The sequence below is a fragment of the Crocodylus porosus genome, unplaced genomic scaffold (assembly GCF_001723895.1).
Source record: "Crocodylus porosus isolate Cpor-Errol unplaced genomic scaffold, CroPor_comp1, whole genome shotgun sequence".
Lineage (NCBI taxonomy): Eukaryota > Metazoa > Chordata > Crocodylia > Crocodylidae > Crocodylus > Crocodylus porosus.
Genome location: NW_017728906.1, coordinates 33,896,078 through 33,914,747, shown reverse-complemented (window position 1 = coordinate 33,914,747; position 18,670 = coordinate 33,896,078). Strand labels below are relative to the sequence as shown.

Sequence of the window (18,670 nt, the reverse complement as noted above, 5' to 3'; positions counted from 1 at the left end):
CGCTGCCTGCTCAGCCTGGCTAACTGGCAGCCCCTGCCAGACCAAGGCCAGAAACGCAAAGGTACTACTAGGCTGGGCCATCCCTCATACCACCCTCCCACCATGCCCTCCCTGCCCTGGGCTGGGTGTGGAGATGAGGGGGAAGCCCCAGCCACAGGAGATGGAGAGGGATCCCTCTCCTCAGCTCCTGCCCCTGCACCATGATCTGGCCAGGAAAATGGCAGCCCCTGCCATGATTGGGCAATGAAATTTTTGAGCTGGACCCACAATTTAAACCAGACCCTAAGTAGGTGAAGGAATGATGAATTACTTTCAGACAGGAGCAGAGATATAATGACATTGAACCCTACTAAAAAGATGATTAATTAAGTATATAACAAAAGGCATTTGCTCCCCAGCCAGGTATTCCCCCAGTACAGTAGGCTAATCTGTTTTGACTTTTCACTGCTATCAGAACCCCAGTTGTCTCAGAGGAAGATGCACACAATATACTCAGGTCCTCATATCTCAGTATGCTCCGGGGGATCCCTACCTATTTCTTATACTATACAGATATCCACATCTCAGCTGAACCTCAGGTGAAACTAGGGGGCACTGGGCCACAAGGGATGGGAAAAGGCTTGCCCCAAACCCAGAAAAAAATGGAGGCAATTAGGATCAGTATGATGGACGGTGTTTTTGGAGTATCCTGGTCAGAACCATAGAGAAGGACCAGGAAGTCCATAGCCACTCCATTACAGCAAAGGGAGAAGAGGGCAGGCTAGGCAATACCCATTACTGCCCGAGTGGCAAACGACGATGCTAGACCATGGAGCGCTAGGGACATCCTGCACAAACCTTCACCCCTTTGCCTGTGTCTCCATGAAGCTAGGTGGGCTGGGAGAGGGGGCCTTCCCTGGGACTTCTGAGAAACTGGGCACAGTCAGCGAGCCCAGACTGGAGGATGACTGCACCTCCATGCCCCAGAATTGGGCTCTACATAGAAGCCAGGCTGAAGGAACAGCCAAAGGTAAAGGGAAGATAATAAAGCAAGAGATCCCATCTTCTTTGTGGGAGTTGGCAGGAAACTAATAAGGGCAGGTAATTTACCTCCGCAGTTGCTCCCAGAAATGTGTACAGCCAGAAGGAGGAAAAGTGTCATACACTGAAAACCCCTTGCTGTGCTAACACCTACTTACATGCTGGTTTTCTCTCTTGCACATATAGAAGTGGGGAAGGGGACATTAAAGCAGCAGAAGAAAAAAGAAAAGTATTTTGCCGACGGGGACCTGGGAGCACCACAAAAGAGGTTTTGTTTCACCTTGGTCAAATTGACCAGTTTCAAGTTGACAGCACTCCTATAATCATATTCAAGAGCAGCCTCAGTCCTGGCCAATACAGAGATTAGATTTGCCTTTATCATCAGGATGCAAACAAAGATTCAATCAGCACCAGAGCAGAGCCGCATAAAATAGTTGTGTGTGCGCGCGCGTGTGTGCGTGCATGTGAGAAAGAGGTGGCTCAGATCCCAGTTAATCTGCTAGAGATCAGAGTAGTGCTGGAACCTCTGCAACACCCCCCCCCCCTCGCTGTCTTTTCTTTCTTTTTTCTCTTCCACTTTTGCACTTGACTATAGGACGAATGAGGGAGACACTCCAGCCATTTCAAGCAGGAACTTTCCATCCCCCTGTGGCTCCAAACGACACAGAAGCATCAATTCAGTAATCTCTGGGAAGATCCTTTTGCAAAATGCAACTAACTGATGGAGGGGGAGTGATGGGCTAAAGGAAACCGAGACAGAGGGAATTGTAACGGGACCCAAAAGAGCAGCAACAGCAACAGCTATTCATGTGTAAATACCTCATGTGAAACCTACACAGCTAAGACTCTGCACAATGAGCAAGAAACACAGAGAGAATGAGGTGGAAATATAGCCCAACTTGGAGCAGCTTGTGAGTGCAAGGAGCTGGCAGAGCTTCAGCATGAATTAAAAAGGAGTGAAGAAGATGGAGAGCAGCCTTCGCTGGGAGCCCCGGCTTTCTGTGATGGATAGCAGCAAGGGACTCTTGTTTCTCTTTCTCCACATTTTAATAGGCATCCCTCAGACTTCTCAGCAAGTCCTAAGGATTGGTAAGTGCATGGAGGAGGGAAGAGGGGGGCTCTGTTGTGTTTCCCTTCAGCTGGCAACTGGGGGGGGGGAAGGGGAGGGGCAGCTGGAGTGAGGAGGATAAAGGTGTGTATGGTTCAGTGATTTTAGAGACTTTACACTCAAACTAAGACCCTATACAGAGTACAGGCTGTATACTATACCAAAGTACATTCAAGTGACAGCACAGCCAAACAGCCTGCCTAATATTAAGATTTGCTATTAGAAATAGTTTAGTGTATATGTGTATCAAAAAGCACCCACTGTATGCATTGGTTTGTCATAAACATCATGAATTATACAGTAATATGCACTAGTATGTGGGAGAGGGATTATAAGGGCTCAGATGATCCTGTTCTCTCTCTAATTGTTTAGCAAGCACCCATGTTCTCAGGAGACTGAGCACACTCAGCTTAAGGCTACCGTGGGCTGCAGGTTGTTGGGTAGGTTGCTGGCTACTTGCCGTGCACATCTGGTGGCTTGTGCCCTTCCTTGCTGGTGCACGTCTGGACAATCTTGCTGTCACTCTAAGCCTGGTCTCGGATCCGCACTCACTACCCTCTCCCCCCTCCTCCAACAGCTTCAGTCATACAGAGCACTCCAGCAAGAAGCAATAGTAGAAGTTGCTATGGGGTGCGGAGGAACAGGGAGTAAGAAAGGAGGGTTTTGCTCCAAAAATTGCACTTAGAAAGCCTCAGAGTCTGTGAAGTTTGTACCTCTGCCTCCTGGTCAGAGGCTTTAACAGTGCTTGTACATGGCTGCTGGTCCCTTGTTTACTGCGCTGGAGTTTCTACATATATCTCACTTGAAAGAAGAGTGTCCAACTGCCTGGAATTTAACTGAGGTCCTAAAAGATTTAAATCAGAGCAGGTGAAGTGAGGCCTTTGGGGCAGGAAGCTGCCCCACTGCCTGTCCTGGCAGCAAGTGAGAAACCTCTAGTCATGGGGATGAGAAGACAAAAAAATCTGCTCAGCAACAGTTTGCCACTAGCCGAGGGGGGTATGTTTAAAATGTTAAAATACTTACTGACACAGGATTTAATATGAATATAAAACAATCAAACACAACTGTTTTCAAGTCTGGTCTTTCAGTGCAATGCCAACAAGGCAACAAAATGATTCAGTGACCTTAAAATGCATGCCAAAAAGTAATGAGATTTCCTTGTTCAGGACTGAAGAGGGGAGAGAGAAAATATGCAGAGTGTATATTTTATGGCTTTCCCCCCTTTTAGAGTATGCATGTTGGTGGGAAGTCCTTCCCTTCCTTTGGCTCCAGGGTAATCTTTGCTTGGTATGAATGCACCACAAGTACAGTACATATATGTAGCCCCAGAAAACAGGGATTTATTTTTAAATAGAAAACTCTGCACCATGGAAACAAGGCTTAGTTCACAGGAAGCCTCTCTTCCTACAGTGGGTTTCTTGTGTCAGTCAAGTGAGACAGTGAATACAAAGTATGGAAAGAGTTAGGGCAGTAGCAGAAACAAACGTGTACACACACACACACACACACACACGCACACTGCATCCCTCACCTCTATTTCCTTGCATTTTCCAACTTCTACTTGATATATGTTTAGTACGAAGGAAAAAGAAGTGTGCATGGAATAAGGCACAGACATTGTCACTGAGGTATATTTCTGCTCTTACTTAACTAACTGAGGCCTTGATCCTGCAAACAACCTACTTTATATTTATTGAGAAGAGTCTTTTAATTTAAAATAAGTGAAGGTATCAATCTGAAAGTTGATAAATTAAATAAAGTAAAAATGGAAAAAATATATGTGCATGCTAATCAGGATGCAGTCCAACCAGGCTGTAATCAGGTCCCACAAGGTGAGTGGAAGTTGAAGGCACAGCAGCCTCTGCCTATTTCAGGTCCAAAGTGTTTAACACTTTGTATTCAGGAGGGACTCAAGTATTTTCTTGCAGGAAGTGAAGTAAAATTAACAGTCTTCTCTACTTCCCACTGCACTGCAATGCTACTATGTAATACTACCATAATGAGCTACAGTATACAAAGAAAATGCTTGGGAATGGATATAAATCAAAAGAAATAATCCTCACCACATTCAGATGCTGGCAAATTCAAGACCAATATATAGGATGAAAAAAGAATGAAAGATATTTTTACATGTTAAAACAAGATACTAAATGGCAGCATTATGTTTAGAACTATATTTGTCTGGCTGCTGATTTTGCACATGTTTAATTTGCTTAACTTGAATGGAATAGCCATTGAAGTAAATATTGAATAGGAATCAGTCTACTCACAATTTTAAAGTTAAGCAGAACTTAAGTGCTTTGCTGGATCATGGCCAAAGTGCTTAACTCCTTGCAAGATCAAGCCTTCTGCTGGAAACTCTCTGTAGGAAATGCTGTGCTGCCTACATATTGTACAACTGCTAGAACAATGTCATTTTAATCCTGACTGAAGCCTATGAATGCTACTTACTACATTATAAATAAATATGGCCACTATTATACTTCAATCAGCAATAAAAACACATATGAATATACACTACAGCAGAAAAATCTTTTATATGGTATACTGTTTTTAAATGTACATATTAGATTTTATTAAAATGGTTTTTTCATGACTACAGTTATTTTGCTGATCCAGAATGGGCGTAATAAATACTTATCCTCTACAGCCATATGCAGCAGCAAGTTTCTATATGGCATTTATCACCTTTAGAGATGACAATGATGGCAATAGCTCCTCAATTCCATCTTGTGGTAACAAAATAAAATCATCCCAGGTCACTTCTAACATTGACGAAAATGTTATTACACCATCATATTTTCTTATTTATATGCTAGTTAATTAAGGAAAGGAATATGATGGCATACTACTATACTATAGTGCAGAACTTAGTACCTGAATTAATACATTTATGTCTTTTGCTTGATTTTGTTGGCTTATAAAAGAAATTAATGTACTCCAGTGCTTATTTTTAATTATAAGAGGAATGTGGTATTTGGAAGTTCCAGATATTTCTCAATATCTAGGTGATTATTACTTTTCAAATATTGTCTAACACTTTGTATTAGCATATAAGGGGTGTCAATACAACTAATAAACTAAATTAGTGGCTCTCAACCTTTTTAGACTTGAGGAATGCCTTGGAAAATGCCAGCTATTAGTTTTCACTCATATTTTGGCTACAGAAAAATAACATCAATTCTTCTGTTGTAAAGAACTCAAAAAGATCGTAACAGAGCATAATGGCTTTAATTCTGCATATTCCTTTTTGAAATCTCTGTGTTTATCTTATGAATCATGTTTGCACACCTAGCAGTGCTAACATTGCATGATCCCCTGCCGTAACCCTGAAAGGATCTCAAGGCACCCCAGGGTACTATGAGACCCTAGTTGAGAATCACTGAATTAAATCATTAGGATATGAACAACTTTTTTGTTTTTCTAAAACAGGTAGTTCGCTTAGTTCTAGGCAATACAATACTTAGCTTTCAGTATCTTACTGTTTCCTTCAAGTACATTGTTAAAGGCTTTTTTTGTGACACGTGAAGTTGTATAACTGTCTAAGACAACACCATCTTCATGTATACACTTACATACTGTGTAATGTTCATAAACTTAATTCTTTCTATTTAGTACAAAAGGCTTTCTACTTTTTGCAGTGATTCAACCTAACCTGCGCACCCATTCAATCTGTTCTATGTTATTTTTTTAAAATAAGCGGATTGATTCAGTGAAAAATTCAAATGAGAAAAGGAAAATAAATAAATAAAACAAATACTCCCTAAACCAAAGTAGCAGCTCCCAAAACACTGAAATCCAAGAGTATTTAAAAGTTACAAGAGAATTTTTCAATATGTTGAATTATTTATTGCAATTTATAAGAAGTTATTATTAATTTATACCATTTGCCTAATTAACACCAAACAATGGTTGGGAAGTACACAGATTATTAGCATATCAATGAAGCTCATTAAAAAGGAAGTGCGGCAATTTTCAACCAATATGTTAAAGAAGTTGTATGTGGCTAAAGATTGAAATTAATCTCTCAAACGAATACCTCCTAAAAACGAATTAAGGAAAATTTTCCATTTTATAGAAAAAAAAATCATCTCATTTAAAATTGTCTCCCATCAGAAATTTTCATGTAATATTTTGTAAAGGCTATTGTATTATTGTAGTGGAAATTTTTTTTTGAAAAATAGGAACATATCCCACACTAATTTATTCCTTAATTAGGCAAACCTACAATTGATTCAATGAGTAAAGACTGTAGGATTTCTCCCATTATATTTATCTTCAGCAGAGAAGCAGATTTAATATGAGCACCTGAACAAATCAGTCTAATGTGCAAAATACATTTTATTAAGAGGAGAAATTTCAGTACAGATTTTAAGATTTTTTTCTTGAAATGCATTTTTTCACTATCCCCATAGCTATAAAGTATTTTTAATATGACATTGGTGTACCAGAGCCTTGAGAGGCATAAATGCAAAAAACTAATTTCATTGCAAATTTGCTATTTTTGTAAATTGCTTCTGGTTTGCTTGTAATATCAATGAGCTGAATATAAATTAAGATTAATCAATATTCCATGGCAGAGTTTTTATCTCCCCATATGTTTAGAAAGTCTCTATCATATGCTGGACACTTCTCCAACAGAAACATTAAACAGCATCTGATCCTAGATATCTACTGGATATGGACTTTGGTAACAAGAATTATTAGACTTACTAAAGTTGCATTAACTTGTGGGACCATATTTTAGGTCTGTAGGCAAATTAGACATTAACTCCATTTTGTTTCCTAGCATACAGTTGCTGAACCTTTTAGTACTTTATCATAACATAATTAATTGAAATGTATAATTCTACACCTAATAGTAAGCTAGGACTAATGCTTGAACAGAGGCTGAATTCTAAGACTATATACTCTGACACACACACACTGATTTTTGCAACAGATGTAAATTCATGTAATGGTGACCCATGCACTTTGAAGGGACATTTTCAGTGTAAAATTACTTTCTAAAGGTATGGTACATTATGCCCATAAATGTATTGCAGACACTTAGGGCGCTAAGCCCTGCAAACCTTTACTCAGCAGGTAGAAATCAATAGGGTACACTGAGCTGAACCACTGACTGACCTTGGTGAAAACTCTTGAATGAGTAATGGAATGCATGTCTTGGCTCTAAAGTATTAAAATTGTAAACTCTCATTGGTCATTTATTTTGGATCTTTATTGAGCTTAGAAGAGGTAAACAGACTAGTCAGTTTTCCTTTAACTTCTAGGATGTTTTATTTTTGAGCTCTTGCACATCAAAAGATCTCACTGCTCTATGTTGCACACCGTACAGGGGAATCTGTACACACCTGGTGTCAGATCCTGCACTGATGTAGATGTCAATGCAGCTATGCTGATTTAATCAGCTAAAGATCTGGCCTTAAATATTTAATGCATAAAACTGTGAAGACTTTCTCATTCCAGTAAGCTACCTGCCACCCTTCCTCACATTAGGTAATACCTGGCAGGGCTTGGGAGGGGAAGAGGGGAAATCAGGCCCCGTATTTATCTTTGCCTCAGTTTTATACCAATGGCTTAGACCTATCATACACCTTGAAACTCATTTCTAGGGTTCAGCAAAGGTGACCACTGAACTCAGCCAGTCTATATTTCTATGGGGATCTGCGGCACTTTGTGTGTAGTTGCCAAAATGTCATGTGTCTTAGAAAACTGTAGCTCAATGTCTGAAGAAAATATAAAGAAAGAAAATTCATTTAGGAGGAAACTGTGGCTATTGGTGCCTTTCCTATGGTCAGAATAGCACATCCCCACATGCAGCAGTGTGTGCTGGAAGCCTAGAAAAAAGTAGTGGCATAAATTTATGCCGCTACTTTTTGTCACTGGACATGCCCCTGCACATGGGCTTTGGTGTAGGGCAAAATACCCTGCTTCAAGGAAAATGCCATTTTCCTCCACCCTGTTCCCAGTATGCTGGAGGAACCAGGGGGACAACTAGAGGAGTAGAAATGCTCTGGCTGGCAGTCAGAGCATTTCCCAGGAAGACCAAGCTTCCATGCCTGAAGCATGCACTGCACTGGATGGGTTTTTTTGCTACTGGAATTTCCAGGTAGTACAACTTGCCCCCATGCTACACATTTGCAGCACGAAGCAAGTTTTAACATGCCCGGCATGCATTTTGTGGCACTGCAAAGAGGTTTGTGGCAGCACCTATGCCTACACATCTGGATGCGGCCTAAATGTCTTTTTTTGCATAAAAAAATAAATGAGCCATGTACTAAAGACACATGACAGTCCTCAGATAGCTTATAATACTCTGGCATTTGAGTATTTCTGAGCTTGCAGATTATGCAACAGCCAGCCAACCGCTTAGGACCCAATTAACATCAAAAGATTGATGATTACTTGCTTTTGTTGTGAAGCATTTGTCAAAAAAGTCAATAGAGACCAACAAAACAAAGGTGCTGAGACGAGACAATAACAAACTACTAGAGGCTACAAATTGAGTCTGCCTAAATTCTACCAAACCTAGAACTTCTTCAGCATCTTAGAATGGGTAAGGGAAATTAAACATATGTACAAAACGTGGCATGAAGATATTATAAATTATGCTAATTTTTTGCTTCAGTCTGGTTTATCTGAGACCTTCTTACATTTAACCACTTGTCGATACCTGGATCAGTGGAATGTAGACAAACAACTTGGAAATATATATATTTTTAAATCAGCGCTGCAACAGTTTACATGTGTACCGGTGCCTACAACAATTACATGTGTAATGTGCACAACTGTGGGATGGTTTTAAACATATACTGGCCCTCATCCTGCAACACAAGCAGACATGCCCCCCCTTGTGGAGTCCTGTTCAAGTTTATTTTTTTTCCTGAGATCAAAATATCATCCCTATATTCTGTCTGAACAAAATATTTATATGTCTCCATTGTGGCAGGGAGAAGAACAGCAAGCCTAGCACTTCTTGTTAATTATTCTCTGGTACGTGTGGTACAAAGGTTATTACCCACAGGGTGATTAATATGAATAAATGCTTGGTTTCTTTCCGTGTGCCCCTTTTATACTTTTTAGATGTAATCACATTTTTGTAATTTCTGCATATTTCCCAAAACAAACTTAGAACTTTTAATTTCATGTACTCAGAGGGCATTTGCCTCATCCCCAGTCCTTGAGGTAAACTGGTCTAAGCTGGTCCATATGGTCCTATCTTCAGTTAACATTTCCTATTCACTCATGACTACAATCCCAAGACTATTTTTTCATTACAAACTATTTTGTATATATTGGTCAGTAATAAAGCTTAAATCTTTCCCTCCCTCCAAGTATTTTAAACAACTGCCTCTAATCTTCTTTTCTCAGAAAGGCTTCATTTGACTGACTGGACCATAGATTGTGCTGCATAAAAAAAATCCTATCCAAGAACTGATTAGTTTTACTCCACAGCTTTGGATCTATAACCTGCAAGCTGAGTGTGTCCTAGTTTTCTGTTGATTTTAGGCTTTAGTTTACAACAATAAGTTCATGATTTTGGGGAAAGGTTTTAAACAGGAATGCTGCTGCTATACCCTCCCTCCCCAGTCTGTTGCTGAAGGCAACAAAACTTTCTATTTCAAAACCACTACTTTTACAACAATACTTTTGTTTTTATTAAACACAATCACAATTCAGATTGATAACTGACACTGCGCTCCCAAGTTTGCTGAAAGAATCTCAGGAGTCTAATTCTGAGAAGCATTTTGATGGATGTCTTAGGTTTTTTGTGCCAATATAACATTGTTCCTTATGGTACCCTTAAAGCACCTCCTGTACCTACATGCTGAATTAGTATATCAAAAATTGAAAACACCTGCAATCTTGGCAGTTAAAAGGGAACAAAAGGCTTATTTTTGGCTATTCTGCCTTCTGTTTGTCAGGATCTTTAAAAGTATGCTTACAAGTTATATGTTTATGTTCCTCCATGCTTTAAACTTATCGCAACATTAGAAGGGTAAGTTCTTTTAACACTGTAAACACATCTAACCTCTGCCATAAGATATGCACATGCAAGTGTATTTACTTCAAGGGGAATTTTATTTTGGGTATCATGCCACAATGAAATGGCAATTGGTCAAGACCAACTTACCTTTCCCATGTTGCTGAACAGGATGGAGGACCCAGGGAGGAAATGTTGGTCTGTTATCTCTTCACTACATTAATATTAAGCACTTTCTCACAGATAATAAGGTATGGAGGCATGTGCAAGCCGGAAAAAGTGTCTGCCTTTTCCATCTTCTACCTATGGATGGCAGAAGCAAATGAGGGTGATTACCACAAAAGGTTACTTTTTTAAAGAGATAAATTGATCCACATCATAGCTAGTTTATACCTTGTGCAGCCTCATTGACTTTCTTCCACTGCAGGCTTGTAGTAGTGTGGGCTGGAAGTTCTGGGGAATGAGAGGGACCTAGTGAGATCTATGCCTTTACTAAGTGGATAACTGCACATTCAGGTTCAGGTTGATTGTCACTGCAGGGCGTACACTGTTTAGGCTGGATTTTATTTCTAAGACTAAGTCACTCACTACCTATGACAAAAAACATTAGGAGATTTACTACAGTACACAGTGGTATCACTGTAGGTGCTTGCATATTATTGTGGAGTAGAATCATTAGACATTGAAGAACTAAATCAGAAACATGCGAGCTTTGGGAAAGGGTAGATTCTCTGAAATTCAGGTTTGGTATAACAGAGCAGAGTTTGAGTGAGTATATATCTTATATGCTCACAAAATCATGCAGTAAGTAGTGGAATGTGGTGAATAGGAAAGATATCTTTTTTGCAGGGTGAGAGAGGCTATACAATTGAGTTTCCTTACTACTATGTTCTCAGTTGTACTCAATGTTGTCAAATGCCAATACATGCATCCACCTTGCTCAGGAGTGAGCAAAATATGGCCTGCAGGCCAGATCCAGCCCACCAGAGGATTTTATCCAGCCTGTAATGGGTCCTGCCTGGCCATGGGGTAGGGGAACAGCCTGGGCCATGGTGCATGCAGCCTGTCCCACCATCCCCAGGTGCGCAGCAGGGCAGGGGTGTTGCAGCAGCTGGGCTTGCCTTCCTGGCAACCCCCATGCTGGCAGCTCACTCTGCCCAGCTACTGGTGCCAGTGTTTTCACTGCCACCATTGGACCTGGCCCTGCTGGACAAAGTAAGTGGGCAGGGTCTTCATGGAGACCTCCACTGGCAGGGTGTGCTCGGCTGGGCAGATAGGTTGGGGCTGCATGAAGGGATCAGCATCTGGGAGTGGGATGGGCAGGCTGGAGCCCAGGCCAGGATCACAGGGTGTTCACAGTGTGGGGCTGGGGACTGGGACTGGGACAGAGCCGTGATCTGCCCCCACATGTTCCTGCCCATGGAACTGTTGCCCATCAGAGATGTGCAGGGAGCGAATTGTCCCAGCCCTGTGCTGTCATCGCCCTGTGATCCTGGCCGTGCCCACCCATTCCACACCCAGACTTTGCTCCTTGCCTGCCCATGGCCCCATCCCATCTGCCCAGCTGAGTGACCCTAGTGGTGGGTGTGGGGTGGCCAGGCCCAAATCAAGCAAATTAGTTATTTGTTTAATAAAACAAATCGAAGGCAGGAAGGAGAGATTTTGTTTTACAGTACAGATTACTCCTTAAGTGCTAAATTAACATTAGCTGGAGATCTGAATCATTAACAATGGGCTCAGTCCTCATCTTGCCCTTAGACATCACCACATAAAACATCTAGAGGCTGCCCAAAAGGAGTAACTAAAGATTCCTCTGGATGCAGGGGAATCCCTGGGTGGAGTACAGCCTTTGGAGCTCTGTGTAATGAATTGTTTGGAAAATCTATAGCTTGAGTAACTTAGACTTTTCAACCGGGTGCTCTAAATTAAGCTGAGGACCCATTTAGCGGTTTTTCACGGCACCCACTGCCCTCACACTTCTATACAACCCCAACTCTGGCCAGCTCAGCATCAGAGAAGTAGGAAGCGGCTAGGAGATACCTTTTTGCTTTCTAGGCTTCATTCTCTCGGCTAAACTGACTACACTAGAAGGACTGAGCTCACTGAATCTTACTAAAAGACAAATGGCTTCAACATGCATAGGAACTTTCAAGTTCCCTTTCCATCTAGGCTAGGGTGGCCATCATAGAGGACAGTCCAGGTGTCTCCAGTCCTCTATTGATACAAAACCAGATGTCTTTGTGTCTCTATTTTTCTCTTCAAGAGACCATTTTCAAGAGAAAAATAGAGGACGTTTTTGTATCAATAGAGGACAGAGTAGCAGAAAACCAGAATGTCCTCTATGATGGCCATCCTAATCTAGGCACTGATATGGGAACTCTGTACTGTCATAACTGAGCATTTGGCATTACTAAACAAGCACCATTATACTGCAGGTGCCGTTTCTGTCATGGGATAATGGCCAACTTATCGTGGACAAGTCTTTCCCTCGGGCATAGCTGCCAATGCAAAATGGGTGAGGTGTCAATCTGCATGTGTGACACAATTTGATACTCATTCTCTTTCCCAACCCCACCTCAATCCAAAACTCCAAAACAAAATACTTCATATTCTGCCACAACATTTGAACTATAGAAGGTAACATAAGTTTACAGTTAAAAGCTGAAGTCTTTATCAAATATTCAAGTGTCCTCAGAAATTCTACAGCCATACCTGTTAAAAATTAAGTCTTGATTCAAGAAATGTAACCTGATTGCTTACATGCCTTCGTTTTCACTATCTTGCTTCCTCCTTGCCAAAGATGCCTGAAACTATAAACCGGATACACTGAGATAATGCAAACATTCAGGTGCGGGTGCAGGGGCATGAAATACAGTTTTGCTTCAACTAAAACAACCCTTTTTCTAGGAAAGTTCCATAAGAAAAATAAAGGCAAAAGTAAGTTTTAATGCTCTCTTCCCAATACACCAACCACTACATCAAGAATGTGTTCAGGGCCTTAAGCCAAATCAGTCATTTTTGTACAGGATATGAATGGGAAGCTCAGATTTGATGGAACACAGACAGCAGGTTAAGTGAAATAATCACTTCATAGTTTTGGAACTGAAAATTAATCTGCGTTTCTCTGGAACAATCCCAAGAGATTCATCTCAAGACATTCTTCAGTTGCATACATATCAAGCTGAGGCAATTCCCAATACAAGCAGAAGGAAGGTGGCAAGGTTGTTGCAGAAACAGCATGACATGTATAATGCTACCGGTATTTTATTATGTCAGTATCATTAAGGGGCTTAATTTAAAAGTTAGGTCAGCTTTTTATATGTTCAAAATTTCTTTAGAGATTGTCAGACATTACCAGGATGACCCAGAATTAAAATACTGTATGAATAAATATATAAATCTTACATGCAGCAAGATAGGCTTATTAAACAATATGTATTGTATTTTGGTGGGGTGTATACATACATACATATAATATATATATATATATATGTATAATCGTGCCACTCCCATGAAGGGAAGGACTGGAGTCCCCTGCAGCTCAGGGCCCTAGGCACGTGCCTAGTTTGCCTATGCATTAATTCAGCCCTGCTTGGAGATCTAAAAGAAAAAAAATTGCCATCTGGAAAAGCAGTTGCAGAGGGACTGAGAATGCCTTTCTGTGACCTGTCTCTGAGCTGGGAATGATGGGTATTAACTTGAACTATCCTTTCCCCCTCCTCTTACACAGTGCCCTACACAAAACCTAATGACAGCTTGAAACAGGAATATGGGAACTTTGTCCTCAGTTTTCATGTGATTAAAAATTTGGACTATGATTTTTAATGGGATTTGGGTACTTACTTTGTTCAGCTCTTTGACAGTCCCATTCTTGAATTTGGTGCCACCACTATTAGTTTTCCTCTCTCTGAATACCAACATGTCCTACTCAGCCTTGTTATGTTCACTGGCCCTTGACTATGTCCCTTAGCCAGGCCTACTTCCCAGAATTTCCATGTAAAAATTATGTTTCTTCTTCCTAGCTCTGATCCAATAACTTGCATACAACAACTTTTCATTCATCTGTAGCTGTTCTCTTCTTATAGTGCCAAACCACCCCAAAAGCTTATCAGTAGGGCAATGCAACTGGAACTGATGCCTTTCCAACTGTAACTATCATGAAATTTTTCATTTCACATCCAGATTGTTTACTTATCTGCTAGAAACATATGTTAAGAGAAGTTAAGGTGCCCAAGGTGCATTTTAATATAGAAGAAGAACTGCTTCAGATATTTTATATTACATCTTCCAGCTTTATCTGGTGCTGTATATTATAAAGCTGCTCCATTGAACTGAATGAAGATTATATTTTTGAACACGACTTTCTAAAGAATGCATATTTTTCTCTTTGAAATGAACAATCTATCCTGCACCAGAGAGGCGCACTGCTTTCTTTGATACCCAAACATTTCTGCTTAGTTTAATAATGCCAGACTGCTCCTGTGTGGCCACTGTTTGCCATTGATCCATGCACCATCATCAGCAGGAGTTCTGCAGGTAGAATGAAATTGGGATGTGCCCTGCAACAGCAAACGATGTGGGTAACTGTACTTGCCTCTCTGCACAAACAACTGCAGCAGAGGAAAACTGACGAAAGACACTTTTTCTCTCATCTTTTCCTGGATTTGCACAGCATGATCACAAAATGTATGCTGTTATACACAAATGATTTTTTTTAAATGTATGTGCATGCCATTCACCACATGGGACATTTGTCTGTTGCTATGAAACCCACACACTTAACAGATTTGAGCCTATTACCTTTCCAGGTGCCTGTCCATTGGCCTATTCCCAGCTTCCTTTTATTAACACTACCTGCAGAGTGAAATCACCGGCTTTTTGCTAGTGGCCATTCTCTCCAATCCTGACACAGACTTGTCTTGGTGAAGTTCAGGTTTGTTCTTTAAAAAGCATCTGAACAGCTAGTACCCCAGAATACTTGCTTTTCCTCTCCTCATGCAGATGTCCGAACATGCCAGCTCCTGAACTGTTCCACCTGCTTTTTTGTTCAACATGAATGGTCTGCAAAAATAAGTGTGATTTTCATGAGGTGCTATTTGAAGATATTCAATAAATGTTTTATGTGGACTCATGTCAGCCAGGGTCAGGAACCAGGATAAAAGACCCAACCCACAATCAGAACATAGGCTCTCCAGAGTCATAGCCACAAAGCCATGCCCCCCATTCCTGCAGTGTGGCATGGGTGAATCCTTTTCTCACCCACAATGGCAGCTATGCTCTTTTCTTTTTCAGAAACAGCACTTGGATCAGCTGTTTTCACCTCCGTCACACAGAGGCTGGAGTTGCAGCCAATTCCACCTTGCCCACCAGTGCAGCTGGCTTGCTAGAAGAACCCTCTGTTTGGGTGGGTGGGCCAAACCTAATACGTTCTTCTCCTGCCACAAACAGTTTTCTGTTGTCAGCCACTCATATGGTGCTCCCAACGCTCTGGGTCTTTCACACAGTTAACGTTCATCTGTGATGAGTGGGGATATTAATCCTTCTTAGAGCTATTATTTAAAACCATGTGTAGACTCAAACCATCATTGCTCCAGTTATACTCAAGCCATATTCTGACAGGTCCCAGCTAAGGGAACCGGAAACTTACTTAAAATTAATACTGGATATTTTGATATAATCATGACTGTAGAAGCTAGGGCTACAGTGCCTATGTTTACATCCAACCCTGATGTCAGTCTAGAGATTGATTGAATAAATGCACTCCACTTGTACTGCAAATGGCCGGTATAAGTCTTCCTGCATCACAAAAGGGGTAACCAGGCATGCTAGGATGCCAACATTCACCCAGCAGACCATGGAATTTGTAACACATAGTTCAGCACAGACAATCACAGTACAATTGGCTACAGGCAGGCTAGAAGAGGAATCAGGGGTCTTTATTTACATAAATCTATACTTCATGCAACCAGCCAGGCTTGTAAATTTAGGGTGGTAGCATTTCACCCCTTTAGCTTCTCTAGACTTCTCCTCCATAAAGTTGAGGGCCTCATTCTCTTTTCACTCACTCTTGGGAAAAATCAGGCCTTTCGGCTTGTGTGCAGAAATTAGGAACGTAGGACTGGGAGGGTCCTCCTTGGTCATTGAGGCAAGTCCCCTGCTTTCAATAGCATTACATCATATTCCATCCTTAAGAGTAGAGATAGGTCTTCAGCCTCACAACTTCTAGGGACAGACCATCCCAGAACCTGATCCCCCAATGCAGCTGTAGTTCTACAGAGAACATATGAACCATTTGGTTATATATAGATCAACAGAGTTGCTATGTGGTCCGGCCCATAGAAATAAACTCTGGCCACTGATGTGCAGACCTGAATTTGACCCAAGCTCTTTTGAAAAGTCTGCCTCATGGTAATTGTGGACCTTGACTTCAGAGGCTTAAGAAAACACAAATATGTTGTAATAAAAATGGTTTAAATTACCCCCCAAATGCTTTTAAAACAGCTTTTCTATCTCCCTTGACACATACACACTGCATGGCAGAAGGGTGTGGAATTCCAAGTTTACTGTGTCATCCTAAGGATGAGTGATTCAATGGTCCAAGCCAAAATGATGTTGTACACCCCACAATCACATCTTCTCTATCTACACACACATTTGTTTCAACCTTTTAAAAGAATGAATTTCCTGCCAATTTTCTGTGAGTTAGTTCACTGAGACACTGTGCAATTCTATTCCTTTTATAAATGGAAATGTTCTGGTAGAACAATAGATTACAGATACTTTTTCAACATGTTCTAAGTATTTCATAGTCTATTTTATATGAGCAGAAATGAATCCAATGTTTCTTATTGCATTTAAACTCATTTCAGAGCAAGATAAGAAAAGCAGCGGGGAAAAAGATAATTATTCTTCGCAAATATCAAATATTAATATAACAAACAAAAGTTGAGGTTATTTATATGCCTAATTTAGTGTTATAAGTCAATAAACAAGAAGCAGTATGCTCTCCTGTTGTTTCCTTGTTCTTTTTTGTACCAAATATTAAAATAATTGCAAAAATAATTTGTTCAAGCACTTTCTCTGCATTATAGTTTTTTCTATGCAGTTACTAAAATTCTTTTTATGCACCGACAATGTCTTACTTAGGGACCTACATTTTGTCACCAGTATTTCTTCCCTCAATAACAATCTTGCTCATTTTTCTGTGATATGCGCTTTCAACGTATATAAAATATAAGAAAAAATACTTGTTTTCATTAACACTTATAAATAGCCTAAGGAAACACTAATGTTTGTATCATCGTCACCAGGATGGTTTATCAAGATATATTATAGACAATGGTGAAGAAAAGGACAGATTTAATGTTTTTTATTTTAAAATGTCTCATTTTAGAATGTAAGGGAACTGTGAAGAACCATTTCTTTCCTCTGCTTTGTAATTGCTCTTCTCAGTTTGGAATTTGCTTGATAGAAGATTGAGGTGATGTTTTAGTATCACGTGTTTGTAGAGCAAGAAGTGGGATTTCTTCATTAAGAGGAGTGCCGTTCTCTTGAAAAGTGTTTATTTTGGATTATGGCTTTTACAGAGGCTTTCTTTCATTGTATTTTATAGTTACCTTTTTTTTGGGGGGGGGGGTTATAATTACGAGTCAAATCTACAATCTAATTTAAATTATCAGTAAATTAAGGGAGCATCATAATCAGTTAATACTTGGATGTATTTCTTTATTAACAGGTAGCAGTTTACCTTCGGAGCACTGAAAAAAAAAGAAAAACAGAAACCTCCTGTGTTCAGCTCTGACCCTTTGCCTTCTAATATGTTTCCCCCATAAAATTGTTCTGGCTGTAGATTTAACTATCTACCACAGCAAGTGTAATTGTTGAACTCATTCCCTTGGAAGTCAAGCCCTCAGTTATTTGTACAGGACTTCATATGGAATCAGTGGTCAGAGCTGATTATAGAATCAGATTATGATTGGCTTTAATTGATAGATTGTTCTTTCTGCAAACAAGGCTCAAAAGCTTTCTATATCCAAGTACGTATGAGAAGCACTCTTTTAATGGTAAACATCCACCTTCAGAAATCAGACACAGCCTCTCTCTGCTCCATATTCTCTAGCTGTAAAACCTCACAGGGGTTTTCTGAAAAATAATTAAAACTGTAATGTGCTTTCTGAGATCTTTGGATATTCATCCAAATTATTAAAGAAATTATTAAATAAATTATTAAAGAAAATGAATTTACATTTTTGTTAACCTGAAGAAATAAATGGTGAATTCCTCCTTTTTCCAACTCCTGATATTCCCAGGTTAAGTTGTTTACCAAACCTTTGCATGCCCCAGCTGAATGCATTAAAGCCCACCAACAGTCATTGGTTTATAAAAAGGACAGATATTGACAGATGGAAATTATGCCAGACGCTGATGCTGATCAAGACAGCCTTTAAAAGAAAAAAGATGATATTTTTTCTTTCATCTACAATTTCTAAACATAGTACTGTTGTAAACCTATAATGACATTACTAATGCTATCATATAAAGCAATAGAAGAACAA

At 40.1% G+C, this 18,670-nt stretch overlaps 1 protein-coding gene across 3 annotated transcripts in view; it reads left to right on the top strand.

The window, feature by feature from the left end:
- Positions 1-1,410: 1,410 nt before the first annotated feature.
- GRIK1 (glutamate ionotropic receptor kainate type subunit 1) overlaps positions 1,411-18,670 on the top strand; it is a 245,092-nt gene continuing 227,832 nt past the window's right edge. Inside the window, exon 1 of one of the 3 annotated variants that reach the window (XM_019528789.1) lies at positions 1,411-2,109. In XM_019528789.1, the coding sequence (XP_019384334.1) occupies positions 1,986-2,109 (124 nt within the window). In that variant the 5' untranslated portion in view covers positions 1,411-1,985. The remainder of the gene's footprint in view (positions 2,110-18,670) is intronic. The other 2 variants (XM_019528786.1, XM_019528788.1) reach the window with 2 other exon arrangements.